At 39.5% G+C, this 16,071-nt stretch overlaps 1 protein-coding gene across 5 annotated transcripts in view; it reads left to right on the forward strand.

Moving 5' to 3' along the window:
- LOC122552663 (fasciculation and elongation protein zeta-2-like) overlaps positions 1 to 16,071 on the forward strand; it is a 128,401-nt gene that overhangs the window by 82,440 nt on the left and 29,890 nt on the right. For 3 of the 5 annotated variants that reach the window (XM_043695485.1, XM_043695484.1, XM_043695487.1), the window contains exon 5: positions 10,850 to 11,142. In XM_043695485.1, coding sequence (XP_043551420.1) covers positions 10,850 to 11,142 — 293 coding nt within the window. The remainder of the gene's footprint in view (positions 1 to 10,849; positions 11,143 to 16,071) is intronic. The other 2 variants (XM_043695486.1, XM_043695489.1) reach the window with 1 other exon arrangement.

Consider the following 16,071-nt stretch of genomic DNA (forward strand, 5'->3'; position numbering starts at 1 on the left):
GGTGGCCATCTGTGTTGTACGTATTTTGAACTGGTCCTCCTGGGAGCAGATGCGGCGGAGACGAAGGAATTGGGAGAATGGGATGGCGTTTTTACAGGGGGCAGGATGGGAGGAGGTGTAGTCTAGGTAGCTGTGGGAGTCGGTTGGTTTGTAGTAGATGTCCGTGTTGATTCGGTCGCCTTAGATAGAAACAGAAAGGTCTAGGAAGGGGGGGGAGGAGTCCGAGACTGTCCAGGTGAATTTGAGGTCGGGGTGGGAGGTGTTAGTGTAGTGGATGAACTGTTCAACCTCCTCGTGGGAGCACGAGGTAGCGCCGATACAGTCATCAATGTAGTGAAGGAAAAGATGGGGGGTGGGGCCAGTGTAGTTGTGGAAGATGGATTGTTCCACATACCCTACGAAGAGGCAGGCATAGCTGGGGCCCATGCGGGTGCCCATGGCTACTCCTTTTGTTTGGAGAAAGTGGGAGGATTGGAAAGAAAAGTTGTTCAGGGTGAGGACCAGTTCGGTCAGTCGAAGGAGGGTGTCGGTGGAAGGGTACTGGGTGGTACGGCGGGAAAGGAAGGAGCGGAGTGCTTTGAGTCCTTCGTGATGGGGGATGGAGGTGTACAGGGACTGGATGTCCATGGTGAAGATGAGGCGTTGGGGACCGGGGAAGCGGAAATCCTGGAGGAGGTGGAGGGCGTGGGTGGTGTCACGGACGTAGGTGGGGAGTTCTTGGACTAATGGGGACAGGACCGTGTCGAGGTAGGAGGAGATGAGTTCGGTGGGGCAGGAGCAGGCTGAGACGATGGGTCGTCCGGGGCAGTCAGGTTTGTGGATGCAACTAATTAATTATTATGTTAATAATTAATGCAATTTAATAAAGGTTTGATGTCTGCTCAAGAAACAACATGATATAGAAAACAATGCTTAATTCCTTGGCCAGTAATGGCAGCTGTTTTTCGCTATGTTGTCACAATCATACAACAGTATGGTGAAGAATGCAATTGGTACTCTTGCCTTTATTGGTCAGTGCATTGAGTATAGGAGTTCAGAGGTCATATTGTGGCCGTACAGGACAATGGTTCGGCCACTTTTGTAATACTGCGTTTGTTTCTGGTCTACCTGCTATAGGAAAGATGTTGTGAAACTTGAACTTCAGAAAAGGGTGTTGTCAGCATTGGAGGATTTGAGTTACAGGGAGAGGCTGAATAGGTTGGGGCTACTTGCTCTGGAGCAGCAGAGGCTGAGGGGTGACCTTTAAAGAGGTTTATAAGGGGTGAGGGGCACGGATGGGGTGAGTAAGGTCTTTTCTCCAGGGTGGGGGAGTCCAAAACTAGAGGACGTAGGTTTAAGTTGAGAGAGAAAAGATTTAAAAGGGACCTAAGGGACAACTTTTTCACGCAGAGGGTGGTGCATCTATGGAATGAGCTGCCAGAGGAGGTGGTGGTGGTGTACAGTTACCACATCTGGATGGGTATGTGAATAGAAAGGGTTTAGAGGGATATGGGCCAAATGTTGGCAAATGGGGCTAGTTTCTTTTTAAGGATATCTGGTCAGCATGAAGTTGGACCGAAAGGTCTGTTTCCATGCTGTATATTTCTATGACTATGATATCAATGTATTGGTTTAATTGCGAAAGTTGACATTTTGAATGTACAAAAATACAAAACACAACTTTTAATTTATTTTGGGATGTATTTGATATGGGCAAGATTGCATTTATTGCTATTTTCATTACTTTGAGATAAATGATTGACCACAGTTGGAAAGCAGTACTGTCGTTTAGCTGACAGGTCTCTTAAAATATAAACTAAGTACTCCTGGGAGTTTGGTCCAGTGACAGTGGATGAATGGCAGTACATACCATGTCATGTTGGTGTTTAACTAAGGGGAATTTTGGTAAATTGCATGTTCTATACAGTAAAGGTTGTAGGCCTAAAAGATTATTTCTGAAGAAAGTTTGACAAGTTGCTACATTGCATCTATAAATAGCATTGACTGCAGAAGTAATGGTGGAAATGATGGATTTTGAATCTACTGGGAAGGACACAGATCAGATGAAAGACTTTGACCTGGATGGTCCTGGGGTTCTTGACTAGTTGTTGTTATTGATATACACAGTAGTAACCACTTGTGAAAAATTAATTTTTCTGCAAAAAAATTTTGATGAATCAGATTCAGACTTAGTGAATAGTAACACTTGAGGTGTTAATCAGGGGACTTGACTGAAGCAGTAGTATTTCTCCCCAAAAGGGGTATTGTGGAAATTTGATCAGGAGGCAACTGGATTTTGCGCTGAGTAATTGCAGACATTGAAGTAGCACTGAGTTGTGAATGTAAAAGATCCTAGTGAAACCTTGCAGACGACACGAAAGTTGGTGGAGTCATGGACAGTTTGGAAGAATGTTACAGGTTGCAGAGATACTTGGATAAACTGCAGAATTGGGCTGAGAGGTAGCAAATGGAGTTCAATGCAGCTAAATGTGAGGTGATACACTTTGGGAAGAATAACAGGAAGGCAGAGTACTGAGTCAGTGGAAAGGTTGTTGGTAGTGTGGATGTGCAGAGGGATCTTGGAATCCACGTACATAGATCCCTGAAAGCTGCAACCCAGGTTGATAGTGCTGTTAAGAAGGCATACGGTGTGTTAGGTTTCATTGGTAGAAGGATTGAGTTCCGGAACCGCAATATCATGCTGTAACTATACAAAATGCTAGTGCGGCCACACTTGGAATATTGTGTACAGTTCTGGTCGCCATTTTTCGGGAAGGCTGTGGAAGCATGAAAAGGTGCAGAGGAGATTTACCAGGATGTTGCCTCATCTGGAGGGAAGGTCATATGAGAAAAGGCTGAGAGATTTGGGTCTGTTCTCATTGGAATGAAGAAGTCTAAGAGGGGATTTGATAGAAACATACAAGATGATCAGAGCATTAAACAGGGTAGACAGTGAAAGTCTTTTTCCTAGGATGATGACGTCAGCTTGTACAAGGGGGAATAACTACAAATTGAGGGGTGATAGATTTAAGACAGATGTCAGAGGCAGGTTCTTTACTCAGAGAGTGGTAAGGGTGTGGAATGCTCTGCCTGCCAATGTAGTTAACTCAGCCACATTAGGGGCATTTAAACAATTCTTGGATAAATGCATGGATGATGATGGGATAGTGTAGGGGGACGAGCTGAGAATAATTCGGCGCAACATCGAGGGCCGAAGAGCCTGTTCTGCGCTGTATTGTTCTATGTTCTATAAAACCATCAGTAATCCATCACACTTCCAACCATATAATGACAGGCATGTCATTGATAAAGTATTTCAAGGTGGGGGCTAATTTGAAATATCAAATCCATCTTTTCAAGATTTTACTTAGAATTAATATTTTGCATTTGCTATTGGCATGTGACACATGACTTGCAAAGTCCAACTACTGTAGCATCTGGCTTTGCTTCATCTATTAGTCACATTCATAGAAGCAAAAAGGATAAAATTATCATCAACTTCAACTTCAAATTACTTGGAGCAACTTTCAGAACTTATCAACACAGAACACAGGTCAAAATATTTTTTGAGATATCATTAAACTTGGAAACTTGTGGTTCAGTGTTGTGTGAATGCAGTTAGGCTATTTAATTTATTTAAACAGCTCACTCAATTTCAGCTTTGATTTACCAGTGGAAGATCTTACGTTGTCTTGTGGTAAATCATCAAAGCTTTTGACTCCTGGGAATATGTTGACACATTTGTGTATATTCTTTAACTGTAAATATTGCAATTCTTTCCTGCTATATTTCAAAATGAGCCACCCTGCCAGTTGGTAACAATAATGCTTATTGTGATGTCACATGCTTTCCTTAAAGAAAATCCTCCAAGTACAATTCTTGGAGCCAATTTTCTTTTTGTTGAACAAAGGATCTGTAGAATATCAATTAGCACTGAATTCATTTTATATTATGCATGTTTAAGCGGAATCTTAAGGTTGCTCATTGATTTTAGCAGAGTTCACATTTGGTAGGCTTCTGTTTTTTGATAATTGATATATTTATTAGTCTTGAGGCATACTAGTCTATTTACAGTTGTCTTAAATTTAGATAGGTGGCTTATTTATTTAGATTGCTGTAACTCATCCTGACTATTATTCTAAGCAAAAGAATTTTTTCCCTCTTGGATTGCATGCATAAAATATATGGCAGAGAAACGGACCGTTTGGTCTATAGTGTTGGCATTTATGTTTTACTTGAGCCCTATCCCATCATTCCCTAACTCTATCATCATAACTCTATTCTTTGTCCAGTTTTCCCTTGCATCTTTTTCCATTCATTCTTGGGATGTGGCCATCCCTAACTAGCATTTATTGCCCATCACTCATTGCCCTTGAGCTGGTGATGATGAGTTGCCTACATGCATATACAAACTTAACAATATATCAACACACTATGTCTATTAGTACCATAGAAGCTCATAATAGATACTAGTACCCCATCATTTCCAAAGAGTTACTGAGGCAATCTTTTTAAAGAGAACTGAGAAATACCACTGCTTATCTGCGGAACATGGATACTATTTAGTAGCACTTACCACAGTGTGCCATCACAGATGCTAGCTGGGAGTTACAGATATTGCCAACATTAATTAATTATCTACCAGACTATTGACTCTCAGCTCCACCACATATTCAGCTCCAGTACATTCACCGGTTTAGTCAGTATGCAAACAATGACCAACAGAAAATCCCTAATCCATTTAGCTATTTTCAGTACCTAATGTCTCAATAGCTGTGATCTCTATGCCTTCCCAAATTGTGAACGGGAAATTAAATCCAGACTAATTAGAGGGAAAATGTCTGTGAAACTTCTCTCCAACCCATCTAAATGAATAAATCTAGTCTGAGTCCTTCATGTCCTCAGTTCCTTGAAGTTACCTACCTCTTGCGACAGGCAATTTCCATCTCCAACCATAAGTAGCTCTCACTTGAAGAAATTTGGTGAATTTGTATCCTGATTGGCTGGCAGCCTGTACAGGAGGTCCACTAAGTAATATCATTCTAGTCTTGGAGGGCCATAGGACTGGTGACTCAAGGTTTGTGAGAAGATTTGTAGCTCGGGTGCTCGTTGCTGTGGTTCTGTTCGCCGAGCTGGAAGTTTTTGTTGCAAACATTTCGTCCCCTGTCTAGGTGACATCCTCAGTGCTTGGGAGCCTCCTGTGAAGCGCTTCTGTGGTGTTTCCTCCGGCATTTATAGTGGTCTGTCCCTGCCGCTTCCGGTTGTCAGTTTCAGCTGTCCGCTGTAGTGGCTGGTATATTGGGTCCAGGTCGATGTGTCCACTACAGCGGACAGCTGAAACTGACAACCGGAAGTGGCAGGGACAGGCCACTATAAATGCCGGAGGAAACACCACAGAGGCACTTCACAGGAGGCTCCCAAGCACTGAGGATGTCACCTAGACAGGGGACGAAACGTTCACAACAAGAACTTCCAGCTCGGCGAACAGAACCACAGCAACTGGTGACTCGTTAGAGTGAGATGACTGATTTAACCTGAGAGGCACCACACCCTGGATGAGGAGCGAGGTTGAGAATGTGAGACCTTCATGGTAACCTCAGCTAGTGGAAGTATTGAACCCATTTTCCTGGCATTGCTTTGCATCACATACCAGTTGTTCAGCTAAGTGACTCCATAAGGAAGACAATTTGTGGAGTGGTTTGGTTCAATTATGTTAATAGACTAGAGAAACTGGGGGTTAATCTAATTTGAGTACAGCGTGAAGACATTTCATGGCAGTGTTTAAAATCATGAAGGATTTTAACAATGTAACTAAAGACCAACTGTTTTCAATGTCTGAAGAGTTAATAACAGGTCATAGAATTGAGGTAATGGATGAAAGAACCAGAGGTGAAATGAGGAACAAATTTTAATGCAGTGAATAGTTACAGTTTGAAATGTAATGCCTGAAGGGGTTGTGGATGAGGATTCCGTATTAATCTACAAAAGAGTTTTCAAAGTGGGAAAAGAAAATTCAAGGGTGTGAGGACTAAGGTGGGAAATGGGACTTTGTTGTTCAAAGCAGCCAGCATTGACTTACTGAGCTAAATGGTCGCCTCCTGTGCTGTATTATTCTGGTGATGAAGGAATTCACCTCACACTTTCTCACTGCCCTGTCAAGCTTTAGCATGTTGTCTCCTTTTTCATTTTGGGATGGTGGTGGGTTGCCTAAAATGGGAAAAGCACAAACATTGATGTGCATATTATTCAATACAGGTATGCTCTTAGAAATGCAACCTGTGGAATGTTGAACCGCCTTGTGCCACAGAATTCAGATGATTTTGCTTTTGTAGCCAAGTACAAATGCTTATTGAGATACAACCACTCTGTTTCATTGAAAGCAATGCAGAAAATAATTCCAACTGTACTATTGCATAGAAGCAAAGGAATAGGAGCAGGAATCAGCCAGTCAGCCCTTCAAGTATGCTCCACCATTCAGTATGATCATGGCTTATCATTCAATTCAGTATCCTAGTCTCACTTCCTGTTCATTTCCTTTTCATCCATTCAGCTCTAAGAACGATCTCTGACTCTTTCTTGAAAATGTTCAATGTTCACTTTAATCCCTGCATGATAGTGAGTTCCACATTAGACCACAAGACGTGAGAGCAGAAATTAGGCTGTTCAGCCCATTGAGTCTGCTCCGCCATTCAATCATGGCTGATGCGTTTCTCAACCCCATTCTTCTGCTTTCTCCCTGTAACCCTTGATCCCCTTGATACTCAGAAACCTGTCTGTCTCAGTCTTAAGTATACTCAATGACCTGGCCTCCACAGCCTTCTGTGGCAATGAAACCCTTAGATTCACCACTATCTGGCTGAAGAAATTTCTCCTTATCTCTGTTCTAAAAGATCTTCTCTTTACTCTAAGGCCATGCTCTTGGATCCTAGTTTCTCCTAGCAATGGAAACATCTTCCCAGCACTACTTCTGCCCAGACCATTCTCTATGTTTCTTGCCACTCTAGTTTAAAAAGGTTTCTTGTACATTCCGTATAGGTTTTGTAGGTGACTATCTTGTATTGATGGAGCACAGTGAATAACATCCCTACCCCTGAGTTAGAAGCTCCAAGTCTGAGTTCCACTCTGCTCCTGATGGCCAAGGATGGAGTGTTCATGACACAACCGACCATGATGAACATGAATTGGCAAATCTTTCCAATGGACACCAATGACAAACAGTAATAGCAAGAGACATTACTGATCCACCTTGTAATTGGAAGAATATTGGAATTTCTTAAGTTTCACAGTTCCAGACTACAAAATTGAAGATGAAAGTGTCACCGCAACTTGGATGTATTGAGTGAATTGAATATACCACCTGACATCGATGATTTATAGTTATACTGTTCTCTAGTTGTCTGTGTCCTTTCCATTTGAGGCTTCATAATTTGTTGAGAGGAGCCGAAGCCTATCAATCCATCCATGTATGTATACCTACCCATTTTTGGTAATGTCCTTGTAAACCTTTTCTGCAGCACCTAATGTTTCTATTTTTAAAAATATATTATAATCACAGTAATGTAAGTGTGGTTCCCCATTTTATTTTCAATTGTGCATCTAGAAATAAAGCCTAGTGTGTGGTTTGCCTTTTTTGATGACCTTGATCAAGTGTGTGGTTTGCCTTTTTTGATGACCTTTTTGTGTCAGCCAACATCTGACACAAATTTTGGATTAGATTACTTACAGTGTGGAAAAAGGCCCTTCGGCCCAACAAGGCTACACCGATCTGCCGAAGCGCACCCATCCAGACCCATTCCCCTATACCTAACACTACGGGCAATTTAGCATGGCCAATTCACCTAACCTGCACATTTTTGGACTGTGGGAGGAAACCGGAGCACCCAGAGGAAACCCACGCAGACACTGGGAGAATGTGCAAACTCCACAGTCAGTCGCCTGAGGTGGGAATTGAACCCGGGTCTCTAGCGCTGTGAGGCAGTAGTGCTAACCACTATGCCACCGTGCTGCCCACCAGATTTTGGTGATTAGTGTTGACACTCAAAAATCCCTTTCTTCCTTTACCTCATCTTCCTAGTAATAAGTGACGTTTCTATTTTTTCTGACAAAATGTGCTGCCTCCCCCCTGTATTACTCTTCATTTGACAACGATTTGCTCATTCTGCAAGTTTATTAATGTCCTCTTGTAATTTATCACAGTCCTCCTTCATATCAACATCCTCCTCCCTCCATCAGCAATCTCCCTCATTGCATTTTGTTGTTGTCTGCATCCTTAGAAATTTTGTTTTTGATTTCAAAATCCACAATGTACAGTATGGACAGCAGTGGTTCCAGCACTGATCTTTGTAATTTCCCACCACTCTGTATCATTACCCTTTAATCCTTGCTTTCTGCATTCTAACAATCCATTCCAGATTAGGTTTCAGTGTTATTGTTTAAATAGTTGTTATAGAGTTGATGTTTGTTTGCAGAACAAATTCACCTACTTTGCACAGTTCTTCTTACAACATATTTTAAAACAAGGGGCAAAACTGAAAGCCAACCAACCTTTGAACTCTAAAAGTTACGAGTTTCGCAATAAAGGTAATTTTAAAAGGATTTTCCATCTGCAAGTTGGAGTTTTCCTCTTGGGATACGGATTTTGTTATTAGTAACTCTGGAGAAAAATAAATTATGTAAAAATAAAACAAATACTCAGACTAGTGTATTTCACTAGTGAAAGCAGACCTTGTTTTCAAGTTCACATGGAAATTGGTGATTTTGAATATGAAGTTTTACAAATAGTCTTGTTAAAGGAATGCATTTAGCTTAAAGTTCAAGGGAATTAATTTGTAAATTATTTTCAATGTTGACATATGGAACTAAAGCTGGGGTGAAATAAATATTGGGTGCGTTTGGATAAGTGTAAAGTCAAGGAATTGACAATTATTATGGGTTCCAATGATCCAAAGTACCAACAGTAAAAACACCCATTTGATTTTTGAATATAATCAGTTTGTGGATATCCTCTGATCATTTCATTGTATGTCACAAATCTTGAGCAATGTTTGCAGTTGCTTAATACAAAACTGAGTTTTGAGCCTGGACATTTTGCCCTTGCTGGATTTGGAATTGAGGATGGACAGGAGCTAAAAATAGTCCTGCCAGCTCCAACTTGCCTCCCTAATTGCAGGAAACTGACGAATATTCCAGTTGTTCAGCCTTCAGTTCCCACAGACTGCAACAGATCAAATTCAGTTGAGCAATATTGCAGGATTAAAATTAAATGTAATGTTAATTTTAATCCTATATAACGCACATCATTAATTGAGAATAACTACTCCAGACCTCTTTTTGGAGCTGTCCAGTATTGTAAATGTACCAATGACCTCTGAAAGTTTCCAGCTATGGATGGGACTAATACTGTGAATAATTCAGAGTGTGAGAATATCTCTACATTTGGGGCAGTAGGTTCTTCATCTTGTTTTTGTTTAGCCAACAGTAATCTTTGCAAGTTAATTCTCTTCACAGATAATGGAATCAAGGAAATGAGAGTTTGTGCATTTATATGTATAAAACCATTTGGAATCTGCAAATTAAGTAGTGTCCTTTTAGTTTCGGCTTAAATATCAAATATGTTTTGAGACATGAAGGTACAAGTGCTTTCAATGGAACAGAATAGAGAAAAGGCTTTGAAGGACTACAGATGGATTATACTGAGGATCAATGTGAAAACTCTACAGTTCAGATGCTTCTGCCTAAATAAAGCGATATCTGCAACCATACTTAATACATAATGTACAGGAAGTAATGAATAGTGCTTAAAGTACCAACAGCAAAAGCACCCATTTTATTCTTGAAATATAGTTTTGTGAGGCAAGGGAAGAGAAAAGAAAGGCACAGTATTTATCTTTTGTCATCTAGAAAGTTCAAGCTGTTAGCTTTACTTGTTGTTTAGCAACTGGAACATTTTAATTGTAGAGATGAAAGGAAATAGTTAAAAAGAAACTACAGAAAATCTGATTATATAGGTAAACATTTTTGTCTGTGTATAAATGTAAAGACATCAAAGGTAAATACGTTTGATTATGTAAATCGCAATATTTAGGGATTGTTTAGTAGTGCAGAACTTGATAAAAAGGCAAATGTGTTGCCAAAGCTTTTTATTTTGCACTTTTCAGGATGAACCAAAGATGGCAAATTTCAAATGATGATAATTTACAGTATGGGACAAAAGAAGTGTTGGTTATAAGTGTGCCGACTGGCTGGGGTATTAGTATTGAGAAGGCAGCCAGGATCTATAGATCCCCAAACCTCCAGGTAATTTGAAAAATGTGCAAAGCTTGAATATATTTAAAGAGTTTATTCATTACCTGCAGCAAACAGATCTGTACATATGTTAGTTATAGCAAATGTAAATGAGCCATGTTATGGGTTTGATTGATTATCTTAAATTGGTTGTTATTATAGCTATTAGTGATCTAAGGATTGTTCACCATGTGTTGCCCAATCTCAAAATCACATCTAACAATGGATGCTTTGTTTGGATTTTGTATGTGCAGATTGGTTGAATGTGGATACAACTCTGCCTGTTACAATTAACTGAAGGAATGCATTTAAAAAAATGTACCTGGTGCTTTGAGAAGCATATGGTTCCTCTGTACTTTTTCCATGACAAAGTCTTTGCCCAATCAGATTCAACTTATCAGTTAATTATGTCCCCCTTTCCTCCTGCAGTATAAGTTATTATTGTTGAAATTTGCTATTGTTGCATTCGTTTTTTTGAGTGCACGATGAAAAAGCTTTGGCAACACGTCTTTTTTCCAACAAAAATCAGTGTATAATGCCCAGAATTCTTTATTCCATTTGTTGTACATTGTGCTTGACTTTTCAGGTACCTCTGTTAACCATTTTTCAGGTGTGAAGCGATTGCCCATGGCTGAATTAAATGAGCTTCTGGAGGAAATTGAGACTGCGATAAAACACTACTCTGAGGAGCTGATTCAACAGTTAGCATTGCGCGATGAGCTAGAGTTTGAAAAAGAGGTGAAAAACAGCTTCATCTCGATACTTATTGAGGTTCAAAACAAACAGAAGGAGCACAAGGAAACAATGAAGAAGAAAAAGAAACAAAAGAATGGAACTCCACAAAATGGAAAGCAAGAGAAAAGTCACATGCCAGGAACGGTGAGTCGTGGATTCTATTACTACATGGACAAAGCTCCCTATATTGTCATTGATGTGTACTCTTTAATTCAAATAATAAATCAGTAAACTATTTTTACAGAATGGCTGACAATTATTTTACAGTTTACTAGTGAAAGGAAGGTTATTGAGGCAAAGAATTAAAAATAACAATTAATCACATTCACCATCACTTTATTGTGGCATTTGGAAGGCAGCATTCTCTTGAGGGAACAAGCAGGGGAGAAGACATCAATTTAAAACGTCATGGCTATAGAACTGTTTGATCTACTGACAGAGGTGACAGTGCTATCCTATTAGCTGAATAGAAGCTGTCAGACTTGTGCTTTCTGGCATACCTTCCAACAGAATAGTAATGAGCATAGGCGATATAAATACACCTTCATGTTTTTACTATGATTTTATCAAATACTCTCACCAGTTTAACTCTCATTTTAATGTTCTGACATGGATAATTTTTAGAATATGCATTAGATCAGGTAAACTATCAGATTATATCTTAACATTTTTCATGTAGCCAGACTGACAGCTAAGGAGATAAAGGTTTATTTCCAGGAACCAAATCAAATGATTTTCTCCTTTTATATACTTGGAATAAATTCTCAGATGAAGGTATTGAGAAATGAATGACTGCTTTGTGTAGACAATGCTGCAAATTATAATGGGCTCCCAGTGGGCTGAGTCCTCCCCATTTCCAGTTCATGGCAACAAAACTGTCTGTACATGACCTTACTCACCCCGAATTGTTCAAAAGTCATAATTGCATGATTTTCTGGTTGTGGACTTTCCTCAGTGTTGTCACACAGATTATGCTGCAAAAGGTTTATAGGCCTCTTGTTGTTTAAAACAGTGACAGCTAACACACAGAAACCAAGACTTGCATGCGTTTTTCTCCCCTAAGCAAATTCAGTGGATTTGCACATCAATTAGCTGCGTGTGATGCAGAAATCGGAAGGTTTCCTTAGAAGAAAAAAGATAATTTCATGACAGTTTTGCTATGCATATGAATACTGCTACATCCCTACAGCAGAATTTATTAAAAAAACATTGTTCACCACGTGTATATCACTGTCCAGACCTGCATATATTACCCACTCCTAATTGCTTTTGAAAAGCTGGTGGTGAACTTCCTTGACTCACTGCAGTTTTTGGAATGTAATAACACCCCCAATTCTTTTGAAAAGGGAGATCCACAGCAATGAAGAAATAGCAAAATAGTTACCCACCAGGATGGTGTTTGGCGTGGAGGGAACTTGCATCTGTTCCCATGCATCTGTTGCTCTAGTCCTTCTTGATGGTATGTCATTGGTTGAGAAGATACTGTCAAAGGAACTTAGGTGAATTGCTGCAGTGCATCCTGTAGTGCTGTACCAAAAGGAGTTCCAGGATTTGAGTTCCAGAATTTTGACCTAAAGGCAGTTACGAAATATCTGTATATTTCTGTAAGGATGGTAAATGGCTTAAAGGGAAACTTGCAGGTGATGATCCTGTGCATCTGCCAAAAATGAGGCCCTTCTAGTACATCTCGATTTTTTAAAGTAAAATATTTTGAAGTTGATTTGAAGTTATGTCTTACAATTGCAGTATTTATAGAAACTTTTTGTATTTTATGGAGAGTATCACACTTTAGAAACTATTTGGTTCTTCGAGTTGCCTTGTCCTCCCAGCCTGATTTGACATTAACAAAGGTGGCACGATGGCTAAGTGGTCAACACTGCTGCCTCACAGCGCCAGGGACTTGGGTTTGATTCCAGCCTCGGGTGGCTGTCTGTGTGGAGTTTGCATATTCTCCTGGTGTTTGCGAGGGTTTCCTCCAGGTGCTCCAGTTTCCTCCCACAGTGAATTGGCCATACTAAATTGACCATAGTGTTCTCTGATGTGTAGGTTAGGTGCATTAGTCAGGAGTAAATGTAGAGTAACAGGGTTACTCTTCGGATGGTTGGTATGGACTTGTTGGGCTGAACGGCCCGTTTCCACACTGTAGGAATTCTATTCTAAAGCATTGCTTACCAAAGTTAGTGCCCTTGTTTGGAAATGTGTTGCTGGAAAAGCGCAGCAGGTCAGGCAGCATCCAGGGAACAGGAGAATCGATGTTTCGGGCATAAGCCCTTCTTCAGGAATGTGCCCTTGTTTGTTAACCTGTCCAAAAGCACAATTTTCTTCTTCATGTTTTAAGAACAGATAAAATACCTATTCAGATAATAGATATAGTAAGTAGATTTTTAAAAAAAAATCCGCGCCCCCCATTCTTTCAAAGTATGTATTTTTAAGATGTCTTCTCCCTATCTTTGGTAGCTAGCTTTTTTTTTCTGTTAACCTGCTGGGATCTGGCAAATTTCTTTCAATCAAGGCAAGCAAGTTTCAATGACAGCACTTCTGCGACTCAAATTTAAGACTTTAATTGAAGGTTTAAGCTTTAAATAGACTTTTCTTTCCTGTGGGATGTCTGTCATCTTTAAGTAGATGAATGCCCTATAAAGCAAAATGTAGGAAAAAATAAAATTGCATTGCCAAATCTGTTTCATATACACAACTTACTTGGTGGATAGGCAGGAAGGAAAAGGAGGTAAAATAACTTTGTTAGTAAAGGAAGAGACAAGTGCTGTAGTGAGAAATTATACAGGCGGTAAAGATCAAGACTTAGAATCAGTTGGGATAGAATGATAAATAGCAAGGTAAAGAGGTTCCTGGTGGAAGTAATCTACAAGTCCCTGAAAAGTAGTTCCATTGTGGGCCACAGTATAAACTAGGAAATATTGTGCGCGTGTAAGGGAAGTAAGACAATAATCATGGGTGATTTTTAATTTGTATTGACCAAATTAATCATGTTTCTAAGGATTGTCTCAAGGGAGGGTTCATTGAATGTATTAGAGAATGATTCCCAACATATTCCTCCGAGAATCCATCAAGGAGCCAGCTGTTCTAGATTTGGTATTATGTAATGAGATGGGACTAATTAATGATGCCTTAGTAAAGGATCCTCTAGGGAAGAATGATCTTAGCATGCTAGAATTTCAAATTCAGTTTGCGAGCAAGAAACTGGAGTGTTCTGGAGTCAAACAAAGATAGTTATATAGCCATGGGGACAGATTTAGCTCTGGTGGACTGGGCAGGAATACTAAAGTTAGGACATTTGATGAGTAGAGGCAGATGTTTTAAGGAGATGTTCAAATTCTCCCAGCTAATATATATTCCACAGAGAAAGAATTGTAAAGGGGGCAACATGGTAAGCAAGAATGATAACATAAGGACAAAAATGAAAGCATACCATATTGCAAAGGCCAGCAGTGGGCTGGCAGATTGTGGAAGTATTAAAGATCAAAAAAAGGTTACTAAAAAAAGTAATAAAAGCCATTTTTGTTTTTCTTACATTGGAGGCAGTTCAATGATGGGTTTGTCTTATGAATAGAGCTTACGCCTATACACTCTAGATTTTAGAAGAAGGAGTGGAGATCTAATTGCAATATACAAAATACTAAAGGAGAGTGACAAAGTAGATGGAGAATGGGAGAAATTCTTTCTCTCAAAAGGTCATGAATCTGTGGAATTCACTATTCCCGAGTATGGTAGATGCCAGGACATTGAGTATGTTTAAGGAGATAGATTCTTAATTAGTAATAGATTGAAGGGTCATTGGGACTGAGCAGGAATGAGGAAAGAACAATTCAGTACAAAATAGGTTGTTTTTTTAAAAAAACAATCATCGACATATAGCATGGAAACAGACCCCTCAGTCCAACCAATCCATGCCAACCATAATCCCAATTGAAACTAGTCCCACCTGTCTGCACTTCGCCCAAATCCATCCAAACATTTCTTCATGTACTTATCTAAATGCCTTTTAACTGTACCTGCATCCACCACTTCCTCTAGAAATTTATTCCACCCATGAACTACTCTGTGCAAAACAAAATTATCCTCATGTCTTTTTTTAAATCTTCCTCCTCTAACATTAAAAATATGCCCACTAGTCTTGAAATCCCCAACCCCAATGATAAGACACCTGCGTTCACATTATCTATATCACTCTTGATTTTATAAACCTCTGTAAGGTTATCTTTCAACCTTCTACGCTACAGAGACAAAAAGTCCCAACCTGTTCAGCTTCTCCTTATGACTCAGACCCTCCATTCCAGGGAACATCCTGGTAAATCTCTTCTGAACTCTCTCCAGCTTAATAATATTTTATTTGTAGTCCTAGCTATGTTTACTCTAAGCAAATTTTAACACCTCACCTATATTAATGGAAGTTACTCTGTTCATGAGTTAAATAATCTACCATAGTTACAAAACAAAACATGGGTTGAGATTATCCATGTACCAAAGAAATGAACGACACAGTTGAATTATTATGTATTTTCCGTTAACAATAAAAACATCATTTTTTATCCTGGTCATACTACACTTTCGATACTTTGTGCATTAATTAGGTCATAGGGAGTGTAGGGTCACCTACAGAAACTGACGTGTGTCTAGCTCAAGAATGCAAATAATAATCTGTCCTTCAACGTACAATGCCTTTCCAAACTAAAAATCTTTTGCTTCTTCACTATCCGTATTCTGTGGAGTTGAGGCTGAAATGAGACCAGCAATGATAGTATTGATTTGCTGAGCAGATTTGAGACCTGAATTGCCTACTTATGCTCCTTAGTCTTAGGTTCTTATTTACTGTATATTATTTGAAAATATTTTTTGTCTGAATTTTCATAAATATTCCAGCCCCTCTCTGGTTATAAAAAATGACGCTGGAGGCTGGTTTTTAATAGTGTGATATCTGCAACATGACTTATAAATTTCAAGCTTGTAAAGCTGTCAGATATCTTTGGAGAGATAAGATATCTTTTTGATATGTTCCTGGGACATTCTTTAAGGGAGACCAGGTATCCTTTAGGATTGTTAAGCACAGAATAA

This window comes from Chiloscyllium plagiosum, chromosome 9 (genome assembly GCF_004010195.1).
Source record: "Chiloscyllium plagiosum isolate BGI_BamShark_2017 chromosome 9, ASM401019v2, whole genome shotgun sequence".
In the NCBI taxonomy this organism is placed as follows: Eukaryota; Metazoa; Chordata; class Chondrichthyes; order Orectolobiformes; family Hemiscylliidae; genus Chiloscyllium; species Chiloscyllium plagiosum.